The sequence below is a fragment of the Apodemus sylvaticus genome, chromosome 7, assembly GCF_947179515.1.
Source record: "Apodemus sylvaticus chromosome 7, mApoSyl1.1, whole genome shotgun sequence".
Classification (NCBI taxonomy): domain Eukaryota; kingdom Metazoa; phylum Chordata; class Mammalia; order Rodentia; family Muridae; genus Apodemus; species Apodemus sylvaticus.
In genome coordinates this window covers 58,306,388-58,329,778 of record NC_067478.1, presented here as the reverse complement: position 1 = coordinate 58,329,778, position 23,391 = coordinate 58,306,388, and the positions used below count along the sequence as shown (strand labels likewise).

General features: G+C 36.8%; 1 protein-coding gene across 2 annotated transcripts in view; it reads left to right on the top strand.

The window, feature by feature from the left end:
• The window catches only part of Adam10 (ADAM metallopeptidase domain 10), a 116,448-nt gene that overhangs the window by 53,236 nt on the left and 39,821 nt on the right, over positions 1-23,391 (top strand). For both annotated transcript variants that reach the window (XM_052187869.1, XM_052187870.1), the window contains 2 exons: positions 1,098-1,256; positions 21,117-21,217. In XM_052187869.1, the coding sequence (XP_052043829.1) occupies positions 1,098-1,256; positions 21,117-21,217 (260 nt within the window). The remainder of the gene's footprint in view (positions 1-1,097; positions 1,257-21,116; positions 21,218-23,391) is intronic.

The following is a 23,391-nucleotide window of genomic DNA, read 5'->3' as shown; positions in this document are numbered from 1 at the left end:
GCTAATTTAATTTTGAGCCCTACCCCTTGCAAAGGCATGTGCATATAGTTTTGGCTACTTGGGAGGTTGAGGTAGGGGAGTTTGAAGCCAGTCTAAGCAATACAGCCAAGATGCTCTCTTTAAACAAAACCAAAATGACTGGTGGTGCTGTAGACATGTCTCAGAGGCAGAATTCTTGTGTAGTGCGTGAGAAACTGGGTTCAGGACCGTCACAGAGACCGAAGTGAAGCAAGGCAGAACTCTGTGCTTCCATGTCCCTAATTCTGGTGGCTTAGGTTTGTGACTGGATTGAAATAGGACTACAAGCACACCTTCTCTGATGTTACTTCTCTTAGTAGAGAATAATGGGATAGTATTATAAATCTGTACTATAAATCTGTCTAGTACCTTTTTACAAAGACTCATTTTTAAAAAGGTTTAGAAATCTTACCTTTCAGGCTGGCTTAATTCTCAGTGTGCAGTTCATTCTCACTTTGAAATTACAGGTTCCTAAGCTTGAAACACTACATCTAGCTTCTTTGTCCAGCATCTCAAACAAGATTGTAGGAAGGTGTTTAATTTGATCCTTTAATATTTAAAAATGGATTTATAAAATTTGTAGGTGGCAAGAAGACCAAAAAAAAATGCACAATGTCAAGTTAGAAAGATGGTTTTCACTTGTGGTAAATTAGGAAAAGTTTCACAAGGTACTTTTTAAGTTTCTGTATTCTGGAAATACCTAGTTTATTAGAGAATCTTTTTACTTTTTAAAAAACTTAAATTAATGTGATGATTATTAAATGACTGGTATGTGTATGTCAGACACTGTGCTAGGTACTAGGCATGTGATTGTCATACAGCAGATGTTCCACTTTTACTGTTGTGTAAGTAATCGTATATCTGTTTCAACTAGATACTGGTTGCTATTCATATCTCAATTAACTTGATATATTTTATGTGAAAAATAATTTCCCAGCACATTTGTATTTAGGATAATTGTAAAAGTGTGTATATTCATATATATACATGTATATGAATACACACACATATGAATGGCTTTTTTAAAGTAAGGGAACGTGCAAATTAATATTTTAAGAATTTGTTGCTTTCATCAATAGGTGAAGAAGGAAGCTTTAGTCATGGGTCTGTCATTGATGGAAGATTTGAAGGTTTCATCCAGACTCGTGGTGGCACATTTTATATTGAGCCAGCAGAGAGATATATTAAAGATCGAATTCTGCCGTTTCACTCTGTCATTTATCATGAAGATGATATCAGTAAGTATTCATGCTTTATATCAGGTGGTCTTTGCAAAGGCATGGAATCCTCATACATTTGAGACAAATGTAGCCTGGGCTGTTTCTTTCCTAAGCTTATTCAGGTTAAAAAACCAGCGTGTAATAAGCAAAATCTCCATTTAGTAAATAGTGGGTCTCTGTAGTACAGCAGTTGTCAACACAGGCCAGCCATACTCTGTTGATATAAAACAACCAATTCTGTTTGAACTGTGAGTCAGCCCAACCCACTTGAACTATCATTCTAAATTCTGGTATCAGCCAGTCTATTTGGTTACAACATGTGATGTCTGTGGCTTGCTGAAGGCACAACAATGTCTTATCTTCAAATATCCTTTTCTGTATGAATATTTGTATAATATTAAAGGACTTTTCTAATTTCTAAAGCACCGAGTGCTTCTCTTTAGAATCTTGAAATAGTGGTGTGACCATAGCTTGGTGCAAGAGTCCAGGCATTCCGTGGATTTGCTGGGATAATTCTTTTTTCTATGTTTAAGGATAGAAAGTTCATTTAGACTTTACATTTTAATTCTGTCATTGTTTGTGTTCCCATGGTTATTCAATTGTGAGTTGTGCCATTAGAGTAACACAAATACATTCCTGTAACTTCTGTGTATCTCGAATAATCCCCTTTCTTTTTAATGTAAGCAGGCTAGTTTCTCTAGTTTTGCCTGCTTTCCTGACTTGGCAGCTTCCTTTTGCTTTCATTTTCTTTTTTTCATTTTCCTTTTTTTAAATTATTTTTTTAATTGAATATTGTCTTCATTTACATTGCCAATGGTAAAACCTTTCCCGATATCCTCCCCTAAGATCCCCCAACCCCTCCCCTTCCTCCTTCCCCCTACATCCACGTATATGCCTCTCTACCCAACACACACCCTCCTCCCCCACCCTCGGTTTTCCTTTGTTCGGGCCTCTGTTGAGCCTTTACCTGACCAAGGACCATTCCTCCCACAGATGCCCAACAAGGCCTTCCTCTGCCACATTTTTGGCTGGAACCATGTGTGCCCCTTGGTTGATGGTTCAGTCCCTGGGAATCTTGGGGCATCTGGGTGGCCAAAATCATTGTTCTTCCCATGAAACTGTAAACTCCTTCAGCTCCTCTGGACCATCCTCCGGCTCCTCCATTGGGGACCCCATGCCCAGTACAATAGTTGGTTGTTAGCATCTGCCTCTGTATTTGTAAGGCTCAGACAGGGCCCCTCCGGAGACAACCATGGCATGCTCCTTTTGGTATACACTTCTTGTTGTCCATAGTAGTGTCAGGGTTTGTTGACTGTTTATAGGATGAATTCCCAGGTAGGCCAGTCTCTGGGTGGCCTATACTTCAGTCTCTGCTCCATACTTGTCTCCCTTATTGCTCCTGTGACTATCTTAATCACTTATATTAGTGAGTGCATACCATGTGTGTTCTTTTGTGATTGGGTTGCCTTACTCAGGATGACACTTTCTAGTTCCATCCATTTGCCTAAGAATTTTATGAATTCATTGTTTTTAATAGCTGAATAGTACTCCATTGTGTATATATACCATAGTTTCTGTATCTATTCCTCTGTTGAGGGACATCTGCATTCTTTACATCTTCTGGCTGTTATAAATAAGGCAGCTATGAACATAGTGGAGCATGTGTCCTTATTACATGTAGGATCATCTTCTGGGTCTATGCCCAGGAGTGGTATAGCTGGCTCCCTTGTTAGTGCTATGTCTAATTTTCTGAGGAATTGCCAAACTGATTTCCAGAGTGGTTTTTACCAGCTTGCAATCCCACCAACAATGGAGAAGTGTTCCTTTTTCCCCATATCCTCTCCAGCAACTGCTGTCTCCTGAGTTTTTCATCTTAGCCATTCTGACTGGTGTAAGGTAGAATCTCAGTGTTGTTTTGATTTGCATTGCCCTGATAACTAAGGATGCTGAACATTTCTTTAGGTGCTTTAGAGCCAATTGAGTTTCCTCAGTTGAGAATTCCCTGTTTAGCTCTGTACCCCATTTTTAATAGGGTTATTTGACTCTGGAGACTAACTTCTTGAGTTCTTTGTATACATTGGATATTAGCCCTCTATCCGATGTAGGGTTGGTAAAGATCTTTTCCCAATTTGTTCATTGCCGTTTTGTCCTATTGACTGTGTCCTTTGCTTTATAGAAAGCTTTGCAGTTTTATGAGGTCCCATTTGTCGATTCTTGTTCTTAGAGCATAAGCCATTGGTGTTCTGTTTAGGAACTTTTCCCCTGTGCCCATGTGTTCAAGATTTGTCCCCACTTTCTCCTCTATAAGCTTCAGTGTATCTGGTTTTATGTGTAGATCCTTGATCCACTTGGACTTGAGCTTTGTACAAGGAGATAAAAATGGATCGATTTGCATTTTCCTGCATGCAGATCTCCAGTTGATCCAGCACCATTTGTTAAAAATGCTATCTTTTTTTCCACTGGATGTTTTTAGCTCCTTTGTCAAATATCAAGTGACCATAAGTGTGTGGGTTCATTTCTGGGTCTTCAATTCTATTCCATTGATCTTCCTGCCTGTCTGCATACCAATACCAAACAATTTTTATTACTACTGCTCTGTAGTAGAGCTTGAGGTCAGGGATGGTGATTCCCCTAGAAGATCTTTTGTTGTGGAGAATAGTTTTTGCTGACCTGGGTTTTTTGTTATTCCAGATGAATTTGAGAATTGTTCTTTCTATATCTATGAAGTATTGATTTGGGATTTTGATGGGGATTGCATTGAATCTGTAGATTGCTTTTGGCAAGATGGCCATTTTTACTATATTGATTATACCAATCCATGAGCATGGCAGATCTTTCCATCTTCTGAGACTTTTTTCGATCAGAGACTTAAAAGTTCTTGTCATATAGATCTTTCACTTACTTCGTTAGGGTCACACCTAGGTATGACATATTATTTGGGACTAATGTAAAGGGTGTCATTTCCCTAATTTCTTTCTCCTCTTGTTTATCCTTTGAGTAAAGGAAGGATACTGATTTGCTTGAGTTAATTTTATATCCAGCCACTTTGCTGAAGTTGTTTATCAGCTTTAGGAGTTCTCTGGTGGAAGTCTTGGGGTTGCTTAAGTATACTATCATATCATCTGCAAATAGTGATATTTTGACTTCTTCCTTTCCAATTTGTATACCTCTGACCTCCTTTTGCTGCCTGATTGCTCTAGCTAGGACTTCAAGTACTATATTGAATAGATAGGGAGAGAGTGGGCAGCCTTGTCTGGTCCCCAATTTTAGTGGTATTGCTTCAAATTTCTCTCTATTTAACTTGATGTTGGCTACCGGTTTGCAGTATATTACTTTCACTATGTTTAGTATGGGCCTTGGATTCCCAATCTCTCCAAGACTTTTATCATGAAGGGCTGCTGGATTTTTTCAGCATCTAATGAAATGATCATGTGGTTTTTTTTCCCTTTAATTTGTTTATGTAGTAGATTACATTGACAGATTTCCGTATATTGAACCATCCCTGCATTCCTGGGATGAAGCCTACCTGATTGTGGTGAATTATAGTTTTGATGCATTCTTGGATTCGGTTGGCCAGGATTTTGTTCATATTTTTGCATCAGTGTTCATGGGGGAGTTTGGTCTGAAGTTCTTCCTTGTTTGGTCTTTGTTTGGTTTAGGTATAAGCGTTATTGGGGCTTCATAGAATGAGTTGGGTAGTGTTCCTTGAGTTTCTATTTCGTGGAAAAGTTTGAAGAGTATTGGTATTAACTCTTCTTTGAAAATCTGATAGAATTCCCCGCTAAACCCATCTGGTCCTGGGCTTTTTTTTTGATGGGAGACTATTAATGACTGCTTCTATTTCCTCAGGACTTATGGGACTATTTAGATGATTTATCTGATCCTGTTTTAACATTGGCACCTGGTATGTATCTAGAAAGTTGTCCATTTCATCCAGGTTTTCAAACCTTGTTGAGTATAAGCTCTTGTAGTAGGATCTGACGATTTTTTGAATTTCCACAGTTTCTGTTGTTATGTCTCCCTTTTCATTTCTGATTTTATTAATTTGGATACTGTCTCTGTGCCCTCTGGTTAGTCTGACTAAGGGTTTATCTATCTTGTTGATTTTTTTCAACCAGCTCCTTGTTTTGTTGATTCTTTGTATAGTTCTTTTTGTTTCTGTTTGGTTGATTTCAGCCCTAAGTTTGATTATTTCCTGCCATCTACTCTTGGGGGTATTTGCTTCCTTTTGTTCTAGAGCTTTCAAGTGCACTATCAAACTGTTACTGTAAGCTCTCTCCATTCTGTTTTTGGAGGCAATCAGAATTATGAGTTTTCCTCTTAGCACTGCTTTCATTGTGTTCCATAAATTCTGGTATGATGTGTCTTCATTTTCATTAAATTCTAAAAAGTCTTTAATTTCTTTCTTTATTTCTTCCTTGACCAAGTTATCATTAAGGAGAGCATTGTTCAAGGTCCATGTGTATGTGTGGTTTTCATTGTTTTTGTTTGAACTTAAGACCAGCCTTAGGCCATGGTGATCTGATAAAATACATGGAATAATTTCAGTATTTCTGTATCTGTTGAGGCCGTTTTTGTGACCTATTATATGGTCAATTTTTGAGAAGGTACCATGAGGTACTGAGAAGAAGGTATAGTCTTTTGCTTTAGGGTGGAATGTTCTATAAATATGTTAGATCCATTTCATCCATAGCTTCAGTTAGTTTCACTGTATCTCTGTTTAGCTTCTGATTCCATGTTTGTCCATTTTTGAGAGTGGGGTGTTGAAATCTTCCACTATTATTGTGTGGGGTGTAATGTGTCCTTTGAGCTTTATTCAAGTTTCTTTAATGAATGTGGGTGCCCTTGCGTTCGGAGCATAGATGTTCAGAATTGAGAGTTCATCTTGGTAGACTTTCCTTTGACCAGTATGAAGTGTCCCTCCTCATTTTTTTTGACAACTTTTGGTTTAAAGTCAAATTTATCTGATATAAGAATGGCCACTCCAGCTTGTTTCTTGGGACCATTTGCTTGGAAAATTGTTTTCCGACCTTTGACTCTTAAATAGTGACTGCCTTTGTCACTGAGATGGGTTTCTTGTATGCAGCAAAACATTGGGTCCTGTTTACTTATCCAGTCTGTTAGTTTATGTCTTTTTATAGGTAAATTGAGACCATTGATATTAAGAGATATTAAGGAAAAGTGATTGTTGCTTACTGTTATCTTCTTAGTTAAAGGTGAAATTCTGGTTGTGTATCTATCTTCTATTGGGTTTGCTGAAAGATTACCTTGTTGATTTTTCTACGGTGTGGTTTCCACCCATTATCCTTTGCAGAACTGGATTTGTGGAAAGATACTGTATAAATTTGCTTTTGTCATGGAATGTCTTCTTTTCCCCATCTCTGGTAATTGAAAGTTTTGCTGGGTATAGTAGTCTGGGCTGACATTTATGTTCTCTTAGGGTCTGTATAAAATCTGCCCAGGCTCTTCTGACTTTCATAGTCTCTGGTGAGAAGTCTGGTGTAATTCTGATAGGTCTGCCTTTATATGTTACTTGACCTTTTTCCCTCACTGCTTTTAATATTCTTTTTTTGTTTAGTGCATTTGGTATTTTGATTATTTTGTGATGGGAGGTTTGTCTGCTCTGGTCCAATCTGTTTGGAATTCTCTAGGATTCTTGTATATTCATGGGCATCTCTTTCTTTAGGTTAGGGAAGTTTTCATCTATAATTTTGTCTTTTTTTTTTTTTTAAAGTTTTATCTCCATTATTACAATGTACTTTTCTACAAATACAGGTGCTTTGGGGTTTGACCACTTAATATTCAAGTAACACTATCTCTGAGTTAGATCTTGATGAATTTCTAATAAAATGTTGAAAAATGCTCCCTAGCATGTGTCTTCAGACTTGGACCAGGTCTTCCTAGACAAGAAAGTTGAGACGTGTGACTGCTCGGCTGGTTTTCCTCCCTTTGTCACTGTGCCTGCTGCCACATGAGCTTTGCTCCTGCCGTCATCCCCCTGTGATTTAGTGCTGCTGTGATTTCTGAGCTATTTTCCCTCTCCTGCGTTCTTCCATCTCTGTGGTATACATATGTTTTGTTTTTCTTTACATTTACCCTTCCCCCTTGTTGTATCTCAATATAACTTTCAAATATCTGTTGTCAGTATTTCTTATTAAATATCAGTAGTAGTATTAAAAATTAAAGGTAGTTATATTTAAGATGATTTTGCTTACAACTTCTCTGTTAAGTGGAAACATGGTGGTGTCAGGATGGGCATACAGGAAGCAACAGTTTTATAAACATGTTTACCACATTTTGATAGCATAAAATGAATAGGTTTGTTGCAACATTTTCATTCAATATATTTTAAGCTTTATTCATATGAAAAGCAGAGTTGTTGGCGCAGGAGAGATGGTTCAGTGGATAAAGTGTGAAGGCTATCCCATTGTCCACATAAAAGCCTGAGAGGTGCAATAGCAACTTTTGGGAGGTAGAGCTAGCTAGACTATCCAGAATTGATGGCCCCAGGTTTACCAAGAGACTTTGACCATAAATAAAATGGAGAGTAGTCAGGAAGACACCCAGTATCCAGGTTTGGCTTTGACTTGCACCTACACATGTACCCTTCCCTCACATGTGTGCTGAACTCAATTAGTGTAAAAACCAATTTTAGTAAGCATGCCAATCAAAAACAGGGAGTTGGACTTGCTTGTCTTATAAACTGTAGTTCACCTACTCCAGTTCTAGGGGATTGACAAGTAAATTTAATTTTAATTGACCATTTAAACTCTGGATGTTGGTGATCCTAAAAGAAACAGCATTAATTAGAAGGTTAGTTGTGATTTAATGTTACTTGGCACTAGATGAAATTATTTTTAAAAAAAAATATATTTATTTATTTATTTATTATTTTATTTATTATATATGTAAGTACACTGTAGCTGTCTTCAGACACCCCAGAAGAGGGCTTCAGATCTCATTATGGATAGTTGTGAGCCACCATTTGGTTGCTAGGATTTGATCTCAGGACTTTGGGAAGAGCAGTCAGTACTCTTAACTGCTGAGCCATTTCTCCAGCCTCGATAAAATTCTTTATGTGTGTTAATTATTTCATCCTTGAAGGCTCTGTGAGGTATAGGCAACCATTATTCCTATTTTATAGGTGAGGAAAAGAAGACTTAGAATCTAATGTGACTTGTGGATATCATCTTCTGTGCCATGTACCCATGGGGACAAAACAGTATAATCCTCATTACCCTTTACTACTAGGATTACTGGGGCTTTTCTGAAATCTGCATACCTTCCCAAAGTTACACATTTGCTTCTATTGCTGTGTTAGACCAAAATCTATTCTTGGGTTTCTTTTTTTCTTCCCCTCAACTAATGAAAAGAAAAGGTATGCTCCTTAATGCATGTTATTAATTTTACACAACTAGCTTAGTGCCAATAATTTATTTTCACAACTGAAGTGTTACTTGATACTGTAGGTATGTATAAGTGACCTTACATAAAGATTCTGCTAATTTAGCTATGCTTTCTGAATATTGATTTTGTAGCTATTGGCATAAGTGTATAAATCCATGTGGAAAATGATGTTTTTGTTCTGGAGAACATTAGGTGATGCTTTTTCAGCAGAAGTACTGAACAGGCTCTGCAGGTGCTTTGATACACACCTGGATGTGATGCTGCTCACTACATATAGTTACCAGCTTAGAAGTCACATATGCACAGTTCTCCATTGCAGTAAAAAGCACTCTCCTAGCATCACCCTATAACAAGGTAAAAATGCCATTTAGTTCTCTGCCTGCTAGCATAGTTAATTTTGAAGAAATCGAAAAACTTTGGTAAACTCTAATAGTATTTTTTTAAAAGAATTGTTTATTTATTTTGTGTATGTGAGTACACTCTAGCTGTTTTAGACACCCCAGATGAGTGTGTCAGATCTCATTACAGATGGTTGTGAGCCACCATGTGGTTGCTGGGAATTGAACTCAGGATCTCCAGAAGAGCAGTCAGTGCTCTTAACTTCTGAGTCATCTCTCCAGCCCTCTAATAGTAATTTTGATATATGTAGATTTTAGGAATGCCTGCCTGTTTTCTCCTTGGAACCTTCTGTATACTTTGAGGTAGAAGCTTAAGTCATTTTTTTTCCTGTTATACTTCCATAAAAGTCCTTAAACTCTGAATTTAAAAAAACTTTTTAATTAAATGTATAAAGCTATATGAATATGTTTTGTTTATTCTTTTTAGAGTTATTGTTTCTTATTTATTTTCTTGTGTATGGAAATTTTCCTGCCTCTCCTTGGAATATAGGTACTCCTGCTCTTAGCATGTGTTAGCTATAGTTGTATGTATCTCTTCTTTTTTTGTTTGCTTCAGTGAGAAAGCACATAATTTCATGAACTTAAAAATGAAGCTATTTAGAACTTTGCTTTACCATTTCAAGATGGAAATTCCATTGGTATAAAAATGTTATTTATAGAAGCTTGGATATATTTCTTTTAATATCTTTAAAATATCATAGAGGTGCTTTTTTGTTGTGGGTGCTCTCCTCCAGTCACCCCTGGGAAATAAAAATTTCTCCAACCATTTTACAGGTGGAAAAGTAGAGAAGCCACGAGAAATGGAAGTTATTTTTTAATATGATAGTTAAGTAGAAATCTAATATGCTTAAAAATTAGATATGAAGAAGCCAGGTATATGAAGAACATCTGCAATACAGCATATAGGTGATTTGAGTAATAAATATTCCAAGATGAAATGCAGCCTGTGTTTTATAGGGAGTTCTGACCAGCCTGGGCAACAGAACCAAGTCATGTCTCAAAAACAATAAGCAATAAATACAACAAATAAACTACAACACACAAACAAAAAGTAGGTAAAACAGGACTTATATAGTCAGAAATTATACAAGGAGCACTAATTGAGAAAATTTTAGATCAAGATATTTTCTAATTTGTTACCATATGTATCTGTATATATATTTATCTTTTTAAAGTAAAATATAGCTACAATAAAATGTAATGCATCATTTCAGAAGCACAAGGTGATTTAAAAACATCTAAGATCTGTTATAAAACAGCTATAAGAAGTAACATTGAAATTTTTGTTCTCTGAGAACTGTCCCATGATTCTGTTTTGCAGTATTTATTTTACAAAAAGATTAGATTATCAGGGCATTGTGGCTCACGTGTGTAGCATAGCACTCAGGACCCAGAGACAGGAGGATTGTGAATTTGAGGCCAGACTGGACTACATAATGAGTTCCAGAACAGCCTGGGCTATATGATGAGACCCTGTCTTAAATAAATAAGCAACATTAACAAAAAGCAGAGATTAATTGATCATACAATCTAGATATTATAGTTTGGTATTTTCAGAAGTAGTTTCCAGTATAATGTGGTGAAATGTTTGTGAATATTCAATTTGTTACTAAGAAGGCTGAATTTAAAAAAAAATCTTAAAATTTTACAGCTGTGTTCATTTTAAAAATTGTTATTTTCTTTTGAGTATTGGCACATAAGCTAATATAACTCAGGATTTAAAACATACTTTTTTTAGGAAGCAATTTAGAAATGGTAGATAATTCCTAGTCATTGTCGATGGAATGAAGGCCAGCAGGAGGCTATTGAAGCTATGTTTTTGTTTTTGTTTTTTTTTTAAATATTTGTCTTTTCATGATAAATGCTTTTGAGAAAGAGCTGTAGAAACCAGCTGTTGGTTGAAAATTAAAATCAGTTATATTGGTTTATGAATATACAGGAAAGATTTAAGTTTTTAAAAAAGTACACCTTGATAGCAAATTCTGACTTGGTAAAAAATGTGCTAAATGCTGTAACTAAAACAGAGAGGGTGGAACAATCTCAGAAATCCTTAGTTGGATATAGAAAGGCTTCCTGGGGATTGTGATTGTGACATTAGATTTGAACCTAAGACAAAAGGTCTTTGCTAGACTGCCAGAGAAAAGAAACTGTGATTACAGAAGCTGTTACCTGATTGTGACCCTGTCTGTCTGTCTGTCTGTCTGCCTGTCTACTTACCTATCTGTACTGGCTGGTTTTGTGTGTCAACTTGACACAGGCTGGAGTTATCACAGAGAAAGGAGCTTCAGTTGGGGAAGTGCCTCCATGAGATCCAACTGTGAGGCATTTTCTCAATTAATGATCAAGGGGGAGGGCCCCTTGTGGGTGGTACCATCCCTGGACTGGTATTCTTGTGTTCTATAAGAGAGCAGGCTGAGCAAACCATGGGAAGCAAGCCAGTAAGGAACCTCCCTCCATGGCTTCTGCATCAGCTCCTGCTTCCTGACCTGCTTGAGTTCCAGTCCTGACTTCCTTTTGTGATGAACAGCAACGCAGAACTGTAAGCTGAATAAACCCTTTCCTCCCCAACTTGCTTCTTGGTCATGATATTTGTGCAGGAATAGAAACCCTGACTAAGACACTATCTATCTAAAATTTGCCTGTCACAGTTTGAGAAAAGATAATTTAAAAACAAAAACAAAATTCAAGAACATTGGCTTTGTCTTGGAGGTACAATGGACAGATGTACCACCCAAGATGGACATTAATTAATGTGTAAAAGTTTTTTTCTGTAATGGCATCCGATGCCTTCTTCTGGTGTGTCTGAAATCAGCTACACTGTACACATATAAATGAAATAAATAAATCTTTAAAAAAAAGTATTCTGATGTATTTCAGTTCTAAGTTTTACAGTTCATAGGTTCTGTTAGTTTTGTACTGCTACATATATATATATATATCTTTTAGAGAAAGGATTTAGTTTGTCTTATGTTCTGGGGTTTTAGTCAGTGGTTTGTTTGCCCAGTTGCTTTGTGCCTCTGGGTGCAATAGTGTATGTATCATGGTGGGGAGCCTGGTGAATACTGTCCACATTACATCCTCTGGGAATTCAGGAAAGGGCCTGGATCCAGTTATCTTCTTCAGTGCTTGTTTCTAGTGACCTAATTCCTGCTAGCTTTATTCCACTGCTTTTGAGCACATTAGGTGGCCAGGCCTTCAGCAAATACTCCATTAACAGGTCTGTATGATTACTTTCTATCTGTATGATAATTGACATTTGAATGGCTGATCCTTTCTTTAGTTCTGGTATACAGTGGTGAATAATGCAAAAATTTGGACTTCAAAGTGTAGTGATTCTGTTTATAATTGATCACAATACAGCAAAATTTCCCCTGTTGCTCTGGTTCCCATGATCCCCTTCCTGCCAGAATTAATCCATTGTTCCTAAAGACCAGGGTGAGGATAGACATGCTTGAGTCAACTCTCCTCTCTGTTTCCTGGAAGATGAATGCTGTGTGTCTGCTGCTCTTTTCACCTGTCCCAACCTTACAAAACTAGGTCTGGGTTCTAGAGATAGATCATAGGGGAAAGGGGCCCTCTCATACCGGAAATGCAGAGAAGCATATGGAGTCCTTCTCTATCTACTTCTATATTCTTTGTTCTTTCTCCTGTTGGTTATTGTTATTTGGGCAACTTTGGAATAAATAGAAATTTTGTTAGTTAAGGAACATGTTGGTGATATGACAACAGTTTTCATATATTATCTGTTTGTGAAGTTGTTCTATTTAAATTTCTGTTCAAATTAAGGATTGAATTATTAAATTTGTTGAATTAATAACACATTACTAGATTTTAGAACTGTTTTTGTCTATTAGAGAGCCCTGGTGAAGACCCTAGACCTTAACTGCATAGAGGTGCTGCCTTCATGATGATGAAGCTATTGGAAGTGGGTGCTTTGTGACTGGTGATGCTGGGCAGATAATTCAAAATATAAATATCCTGCTTTAGTAGAGTGGATAATTGAGAGTCAACTACTTACTTCCTGTGTGAGGTGGGGCCACAATGTATGTGTTATTTATATTTGTGTTTCCTACAGCAAAACAAAAGCAAGAGGTTTACATGCACAGGAACTGGAGGAAAGGCAGGAGCTCTAAGTGGATCTTTGTTTGAAACTGGCTAATGTTCTCCACTCATTGCTCATTCTTTTGAAAGAACACTGTTTGGCCTTTTCAGGGAACTGTAGTGCATCCTATGATTTTGCATCTCAATGAGGCTTATTCATTAGTTGAACAAAGGCTTTTTCTAGAAATGGGGATTATATTGTCAGTAATTTTACAGAGAAAATGTCATTGTTCTTTTTTTTTTTTTTTTTTTTTTTGGTGATTAATGTGGTGGCCAGGGAAAATAGTCTCTTAGAAATTTTGGAAGTATACAGAAAAAAATTTATACTTGGCCTCTGTTGTTTTTCTGTCATGAGAATTTTGTGCTGACAGCATTTGAAACATATAATAGTGTTTTGTTGCCTTGGAATTTTTTTCTTACCCTAACAAGTTTTCAAAATAATTTATGTCTTTAACTTATATAAAATATAATTTACAAAGAGAAAAAAACACTACTTGTTTAAACACTAACTTTAGTTTTTTAAATTACAGCATATTAAATAAGTAAATAATACTTTTATTGTTCTACATTCCCATATGCATTGATAACATTAGAAAGTTTTAGACCCTTTTGTCAAAAGTCTTTAAACATATAATGGTTATAAGTTTTTCATTGATTATTAAGGTCACTTTGTGGAGTTTGAGAAGTTTGTAGGATCAGTTTTATGGCCTGTGCTGCTTTACATGAGGTCTCCCTGATGCTAGCTTGTGTGTGAGAGAAACTGGAAATGGACTTTGGAGTAGGATGGAGGTTTCCAGGCTGTGTTGGGAGCTTAAGGCTACAGGTCATGACTTTGGACTGAGAATGTCATGGTTACCAGAGGTGTGGGTAGAGAGTTGAATTTAAAAGGCTGGGAGTCAGGGAAGTAGGATAGGGGACAAAGGAAGTAAAGGTAAGTGCAGTGAGTAATTATGACCCTTGGTGGCATAGAGACTGAGGAAGCAGGAGGAAGCTGCCCTGTGGTAGTGCACAGGAAGAGGGACATTGGTCAACTAAAAGATTTGTTGGGTTTGAATGGCTGTTAGATCTATCTAGAGGGATTGTGTAGATGAGGGACAGAAGATAGGATGCTGAAAGTTGACATTGTAAAGAGGTTATCAGGAATGAGAATTCAGAAGAAGAGTTTCGGACTAGAGAAAAGATCCGAGTATGCTAGAGGGATCATCAACATGAATGTTGTAGTTTCAAAGAATTATGATGGTTGATGTGAGAGTAAGTCAAGATCTAAAAATAAGTAACGGGAAGTGACTTTGAATTCCTGTGGTATGTGGGATAGTCACTGGTATAATCCAATGGCTATTTTAATAATCCAAGGAAGAAAGTAGTAGATGGCCCTGAGTACTTACTGAAATGAGAGGGAGAGATGATTATCTTTCTAAGTAGAGGATGCTCTTAACTTCATGATGAAAGTGAAGATGCTCTTGGCCTTTGCCAGATGATGGACTTTAGAGGAGCTGATTTTATTAAAAACATTATTTTCCCCCATTAATCAATTTATTTATTCACTTCACATCCCGTCTTCTCCTAGTCCCGCCCTCACAGGCCCTTTCCCTGTCCCTCTATTCCCCTCTGAGAAAGGGGAGGTCCTCCCTGTTATCAACCTACCCTGGCACCTCAAGACACTGCAGGACTAGGTATATCCTCTCCCACTAAGGCCAGACAAGACAGCCCAGAGAGGGGAATAGGATCCATAGACAGGCAACAGAGTCAGGGTAAGCCCCACCTCCTATTGTTAATCACATACTCTTGATTACAGATAGTTGTAATCTTTTCTCAGTGAAGTAGGAGTATGGCAGTTTTATTACTAATTCTAGGCTGCCTTTCAACTCTGAGGAGTGACAGCCTGCTAGATATTGGTTCTGATAAGTTTCTATTGACTTTCTCTCAATTCCGGCTGATGGTAGCTCATATAGGTAATATGATATACTCTGAACACTGACACATATTTAACTACTATATGAAGGCTAGAAATCCACTCTAATATCAAGTATATGGAATTGCACTGTGTTGCAAGTAGATGTGTTTATGTGTATAAATGTATTAACTCAAATCTTTTATCAATAAAGGAGGAAGTAAAATACTCAGTAGATATTATTTGTTAGGTTATTTTAGGATTAATAATGAAATACCTAGCCTGCACCCATAACAATGTATTGGTGAAAACCAATGCTGATCCTAATCTTAGATGACACAGTACCAAACACTGAAATATCCCTAAAGATCAAAATCCTTAAAATCTAAAATAGCAAAAATTTATAAATGATGCATAGTAATGTATATGGGTAGTCATAATTGCTTTAGGAAGCTGAGATATGAGAGTCCAGTTCAAGAGTTTGAGGCCAGCATGCGCAATATGGTGAGGCCCTGCCACGCCTCTCCATAACATCACCACTCCAAAAGACTAAAGTTCCAAATGTTGATGTCCTAAAAGATGAAATCTCCAAAACAAAAATTCTCGTTTATGTGTGTGTGTGTAAAGGAACTATCTGTGAGGAATAGAAAGGCAAATTCTAGGTAAAGTCCATTGATTGGACTTGCCATATGGCAGCCCAAAGGAGACCCTGCTTAAAACAACAAAACAGCCAGGCAGTGTTGGCACATGCCTTTAATCCCAGCACTTGGGAGGCAGAGGCAGGTGGATTTCTGAGTTCAAGGCCAGCCCGGTCTACAGAGTGAGTTCCAGGACAGCCAGGGCTATACAGAGAAACCCTGACTCGAAAAACAAAACAAAACAAAAAAACCCCAACCAACCAACCAAACAAACAAACCAAAAACAACAAAACAAAACAAGGCTGTTTTTTGTCTTCATTTGCTTTTCTTTTAGCTGATGAAATTTGAAAATAATTATGTGTGGTGTAGGATAAGAAGACATTTATTCTACAGTGTTGCATTTTGAATCACCAGTATACTATGTACCAGTTTTGTGATTTGTATGAGTGCATTTCAAATGGATTTCCCAGTACCAAAAAAGAGTGTGTGGAGATGATTCAGTCATCTTGCAAAGCATGATGACCTTTGAGTGCATACTCAGCATGCATGTAATAAACTAGAACAGACAACTTACACCTTCCTTTCTTTTCTTTCTTTTTGAGCAAGAGTACAGACTCTCTTAGAATTTACGTTCTTTTTTGAAAATACATAAGATATTTATCTCTAGATTGTTACACTTGGCAGTGAAATCAATGGCTGTTGGCAAGAAAAGGCACAAGTCTTACCAATAGATGCACAGAGACAACTAGAAAATTTTCCATTTAAAACTTATTGGTTCATAGCTAGAGAACATTTTTTATTATTATTCAAACCACAATATCATTCTACTGTTACCAGGTTGTGGTCTATTGGCCATTCAGGACAAAAGGTCAGGGAGGATCATATCGATCATGGCTAGTTACTTGAACTAGAACTTGGCTGTTTGTGATACCTTACTTGAAACTACAAAGTTCGTTCTACAGACATTTGCTTAGGATAATGAGAAGTAGTTTGGTCAATGACTTTCAAATTTCTTTTTCAAAAAGTAAATTTTGAAAGTTAAGTAATATTTTTAAAGGTCTCTCAGTAAATGGTATGCTAGTATAAAGGGATCTTTTAAAAATATGTATTATGTTGAATAGATCAGTCCTACCCAACTCTAGCATACACTTTTTTTTAATGGTAGGTGGTATTGAGGTATAAAGAGAGGAGGCATTTGGGAAATGTTATTGGGAAACTTGCTGTAAGTGGTATAACACAGGGGTTGTCTTTTGAAACTTAGTTTCAGTAGTCATTTATTTGGGAGTAGTATCTATGTGGTCTTGTGTCTGTTCTCTTGTTTGAGTGTAAGAGAGAACAGTTTTGAACATAGATAAGGGTGGGGGCTGGGATGTGAGGATGCAATAACTTTAGAAACATCATAATAAATTAAAACTATAATCATAGTCCTTCGGAAGAGAGTGCCTAATTCAGCTCAGTAAAAATTGTATCAAATATTGAATATTTTTCCCTATTAAACTTACATTAGCCTAAGGTACATGTTAAAATGGATCTTATTATTATTATTAAAGATCCTATTATTATTAAAGTATTGACACAATTCCTAGAAATGTATATAGAGGCATCATGTACTTAACTCACAAAGGAAAATCAAGAACATGGCATACTAATTGAATGGTAATTTGCTTCTCATACTGAAACAAGAATTTAAAAATTTAAATACCACAGTTTGTATAGTAAACCATTTAGTATGTCAGTACTCCTAGAACTTTTGTTTTTCAGTTGCTTCTGTAGTCCCCTCTGTCATAGTTACTTTTCTGTTGCTGTGAAGACACCATGATCAAGGCAACTTACTGAAGAAAGAGATTATTGGGGGCTTACCGTTTGAAGGTGAGTCTATGATCATGATGGCAGGGAGCATGGCAGCAGACAGGCAGGCATGTCTGGAGCAGTAATTGAGTGCTTACATGTTGAGATGACAACCACAAGGCAGAGTTAACTGGGTCTGATACAGGCCTTTGAAACTTCAAAGCCCACCCCCTAGTGACACACCTCCTCCAATAAGGGCACACCTCCTAATCTTTTCCAAATAGTTTTACTGTTAGATAACCAATTAATCCTGGGGAAAAACTATTTCTCCTGCTCTCAGCATTCTTTAGTTGCCTGTAGTTCTTTGCCTAGGGTTAGAGCCTTGTAGGCTTTTCCCTATCTACTTTGGCATGTCCATTGGTGTCATCCATGTTCAGCTCATGTTTGGGCAGTCATGTTAGTGAGACTTTATGGATGTAGCTTCTGACATTTCTAGAAGACACAATCTCACGGCAAATTCTCAGCTCTTCTTACTCTAACAATCTTTCTGCCTTCTTTTCTGCAGTGTTCCCTGTGGGAATGTTTTGTAGATATGTCCATTGGGACAGGGCTTCAACTCTGTATTTTGATTGGTTGTGGTTTTCTGTAATGGTCTCTGTTGCAAAGAGATTTCCTTGATGTGGGGTGAAGACTGCACTTCTGGGTTGAAGGACAAATGTTTAGATTGTTGTTGGAAATTATGCTGGTTATTTAGTTAAGTGGTAGTTGTAGAGTTTTCTCTAATATACATGAGTCCACTAGCACTGAGTAGTTAGCTAGGTTTCCAGTACTTGAAATGGTTTTCTTCTTCTTCTTTTTTTACAATAATAATAATGATTTTTTTATTTACATTTCAAATGATTTCCCCTTTTCTAGACCCCCACTCCCCGAAAGTCCCATCAGCCCCCTTGCCTCCCCCTGTTTTCCCACCCAACCCTTCCCACTTCCCTGTTCTGGTTTTGCCCTATACTGCTTCACTGAGTCTTTCCAGAACAAGGGGCCACTCCTCCATTCTTCTTGTACCTCATTTGATGTGTGGATTATGTTTTGGGTATTCCAGTTTTCTAGGTTAATATCCACTTATTAGTGCATACCATGATTCATCTTTTGAGTCTGGGTCACCTCACTTAGTATGATGTTCTCCAGCTCCATCCATTTGCCTAAGAATTTCATGAATTCATTGTTTCTAATGGCTGAATAGTACTCCATTGTGTAGATATACCACATTTTTTGCATCCACTCTTCTGTTGAGGGATACCTGGGTTCTTTCCAGCTTCTGGCAATTATAAATAGGGCTGCTATGAACATAGTGGAACATGTATCCTTATTACATGCTGGGGAATCTTCTGGGTATATGCCCAGGAGTGGTATAGCAGGATCTTTTGGAAGTGAGGTGCCCAGTTTTCGGAGGAACTGCCAGACTGATTTCCAGAGTGGTTGTACCAATTTGCAACCCCACCAGCAGTGGAGGAGTGTTCCTCTTTCTCCACATCCTCACCAACACCTGCTGTCTCCTGAATTTTTAATCTTAGCCATTCTGACTGGTGTAAGGTGAAATCTCAGGGTTGTTTTGATTTGCATTTCCCTAATGACTAATGAAGTTGAGCAGTTTTTAAGATGCTTCTCCGCCATCCGAAGTTCTTCAGGTGAAAATTCTTTGTTTAACTCTGTACTCCATTCTTTAATAGGGTTATTTGGTTTTCTGGAGTCTAACTTCTTGAGTTCTTTATATATATTGGATATTAGCCCTCTATCTGATGTAGGGTTGGTGAAGGTCTTTTCCCAATTTGTTGGTTGCCGATTTGTCCTTTTGATGGTATCCTTTGCCTTACAGAAACTTTGTAATTTTATGAGGTCCCATTTGTCAATTCTTGATCTTAGAGCATACGCTATTGGTGATCTGTTCAGAAACTTTCCCCCTGTACCGATGTCCTCAAGGGTCTTCCCCAGTTTCTTTTCTATTAGCTTTAGAGTGTCTGGCTTTATGTGGAGGTCCTTGATCCATTTGGAGTTGAGCTTAGTACAAGGAGACAAGGATGGTTTTCTTCTTAAGCATCTCTTAAACCCAATTAGAGAGCTGTTGGATACCTCCAAGGTTTGTGTTATCCTACTACTACTATTAGCTCCTTGCCTTCCTTTTTTGGAAGCTGCATGGTACCTTCTGGTACCATGAAAGCTAATCCTCACTAGGCATTCAAGTTAGTTCCAGTTCAGGGTATTGGAACTTTGTTTCCACCTCTGGGAGCAACAAAGGGCAATAGCAGTAGGTGTAAGTTTGGGAGTCTTTTGGACAACCCTGACCAACAAACAACTCAGCAGCTTTCTCATGTCTGATTTTGTTTTGTTTTTTTTTTTTTTTTAAAGTGGTCTTTGGCTATTGATGGGAACATTGTCAGCCCAGTTGAGAAATTCGCTAAAACTATTTAAGTATATTTATATACAGAATTTTATGTATTATAAGTTTTTTATAAGTTTGTTAAGGTTGATAATTAATAGTATGGATCCTTATCACACTATTATCTTATTATCATACTATGTCCTTTTCAGACATCCTTCCTCCTTCTAAAAGAGCCCATTTTCCCCATTTCCCTATCAGATCCTTCCTCTTTACACTCTTCCCACCTTCTTCTATATTTATCTTCCCCCTCCTTCCTGAGGAGCCCCCCCCACTTTGGGAAAAGTGATCCCTGATCAGATCACTGTACCCTTTTTACTCTATTGTTCTCTATTGTTCCCCAACCCCCATTCTGGCAATGGTCTCATTTTATTTTCCTGGTTTCTACAGTTACTGCTCAAGCACTTTTCAGTGCTTACTGTGCTACCTATATCCTGGCATTTTATTTTGTAAGTTCTCTTAATTGAGGTTATTGGATTGGATTGTAAAATATATTCATGAACTTAGTCAAAAGTTTTTAAAATGTTGAGAGAATGAAGTAAGCATTTAAACGACTCACCTAAATTAAATTCTTTGTTTGAAAACAAAAACAACTTAGCTAAGGATAAATTAATATATGAAGGGAGAACAAATGATAAACTTTACCAGTTTGTATAGAATACTTTAATTATATATGGGATAAATTTAAAATCAATCTACTTTTTCGTGACATGAAATGTTTTTGGAGGTCACTTCGTTGAGGCCAGTTAGTATTCATAGAAGGACCTAAAACTAAAGATACATATATTGACCTTACTGTGTTCAAATTGAGGGAATTTGTACATTTGCAGTGTGGAAAATTTAATGTACTAGTGGAAAGTTATAAATATCAAAACGAGGTAATTTACAGTTTTAAGATGTTTCGTTTATCCAAAGTAGGAAAGTTAAGTCTAAAATAAAGAATGATTATGATTCTGTTTTTGAGTTTCAACATTGTCCACAGACAAAAAGCTACATTTTTATCAAGGAAGACACCTGCTAGGATTTAGGTCTCTAGCATAATGCCTTTCTCATGAATGTTCAGTAAACACGGCCTTCATTAATTATGATAGTTAATGTTTATTTATTATTTTTTTTACATTTCAAGTGTTATCCCCTTACCTGGGATAGTTAATTTTTATTGATAAGATGCTGGCTCTATTTAAATATGTGATAATGATTTTTTTTTTCTCTCTGCTTTAGACTATCCCCATAAATACGGCCCACAGGGGGGCTGTGCAGATCACTCCGTTTTTGAAAGGATGAGGAAGTACCAAATGACTGGCGTAGAGGAAGGAGTACAGGTAAGGAGTTTGTCATTCACTAAGTTCAGAAACAGAATGAACTTTGCCAAGTGTTTCTTCATTTCACACATATGTTCTTGGAGTTGTGAAACATATCTGTTGTGAAATATTCTCATTTAAATAAATAAAAATTAACTAACCTAATTTGGGCTGGAGAGATGATACAGTGGTTAAGAGCCTCTTCTTCCAGCCTCTTCCAGAAGACCTGGTTTCAACTCCAAGAGTCCATGCACATAACTTAGCAATCAGTAGTAAAGCAGTCTTTAGACAAACCAAGATGATTGTTCACCCTAAATAAAAAAGCTCAGTGCTTTGGAGATTTTTATTACACATTGAACTTTTCCTTTTTCTATTTGATATTTAAAATTTTTTCATCACAAACATTGTCTGATAGATTACCATGTCCCTAGGTCTTTACAGCATTTACGTATCTAGGCAAATGCTAGATAAACACTCCAGGAGAAAACAGGCTTTACGAATATGTGAAACTGCCCATGATAGTGTCCACCATGCTGTGATCCCAGTACTGGGAGACTGAGGCAGTGTGAAAGATAGTGATGTGTTCTCATGTTCTTAAACTTTCTGGGAATAGTTAAAAGTATTTTGATTTTTTTAACTTAAGGATTATATGGTTATCTGTAAGTTAACTTCTTCCTCAAAAATATAAGAATCTAGAAAGGCTGAAAAGAACAACATACAAGATAAAAATATTTCAAATTCCCACCAGTATTATATATACTTTGTTAATATCAAAGTAGACTTTAGGCAAGGAAGCATTAGTAAAGTAAATATTTTTTTTAAATGGTTTAGTTCTCTCATGTTGTAGCATTAAACTGAAACTTATATAAAGCAGGGCCTGGCACTGTAGCTCACTTGATAGATACCTATATTCCTAGCACTTGAGAGTACAAGCAAGAAGGTCTGAACTTCAAGCTTGTCCTTAGCTCCACTTTAAATTTAAAGCCAACCTTGCTATTATGAGACCTTGTCTTTAAACAGAACAAGACAGCTAAAATCAACTAACCCAAATGAAGCAGTAGAAAGACCATATGACAGAGCTTTTAGTCCACTTCTTAGAGAAAACTAGACAAAGAATAAAGCCCAATAAAGATACGGAAATTCTGAATTATATGATTAATAAACTTGACCACTTAATTTCTGTTAACTTCTTTACTTGACAGTCTTTTTCACATTTAAGAATAACTTAATTTAAACATTTTTACTAAAGGAACATTTTTGTATTGGAGCATTCACACTTTTCCTCCCAAAGTTAAAAGGCTGTGTATACAACTTTAAGTGTAACTTAAAATCCTTTATGTTTGAAATAACATGATTGTAAATATAAACTATATAACACAAATTTGGACCCACGAAATACTTTTTAGTCATATAGGCTCTTTTCTGGAAGCAACATGGAAAAAGAAAGTGTTTGATTAGTAAATAAATGTGGTGCAGTACTGCTCTCATAAAGCATAAAAAGAATTGAGAGCTTTATTTTTAGATAATAGGAACTCATTTAAATATGTTAGTCAGGTGAATAAATACACTTTCATTTTGCAAAGATTACAATATGAAAAGCAGTTCAAAGTCTAGACATGGTAGGTAGCTTTTGGTGAGGGTGGAGCCAGAGAAAATACCTAGAGGAGATAAATTTGCTAAGACTAGGTTATAGATGGGAACGGAAAGATGATATTAAATTACTGTGCATGTATATTAAGTCTTGCTTTACATTTAAATGAGTATGTTTTATACACCTTGAAAATGTTTAAAGATCAAGGAATTGTTTGAATAGTAAGCTATACATGTGGAGAATATTATATGGACAAAAGTGTTGTTTGTAACTAAATTCTAAATATTACAAAATTGAGCAACATGATGTACATATTTATTGGTTTGGCACATACCCACACACATACACATACACACACACACCCACACAGTATATGATGATCAGAGTCCTTAGCATTTCCATTTCCTCAGGTGTTACTGTGCGTGCGTGTGTGCGTTTGTATGTGTGTGTGTGTGTGTGTATGTGTGATAGTTGCCCTGCTGAGCCATACAACACTAGAACATGGTGGTCCTCCATTCCTAGCTTTTGGTGTCCACTCGCCGTCTCCTCTCAAAATCTCCTACCTTTCTTCCTAACTTCTAGTGGCCCTTTTTTACTATAAGGT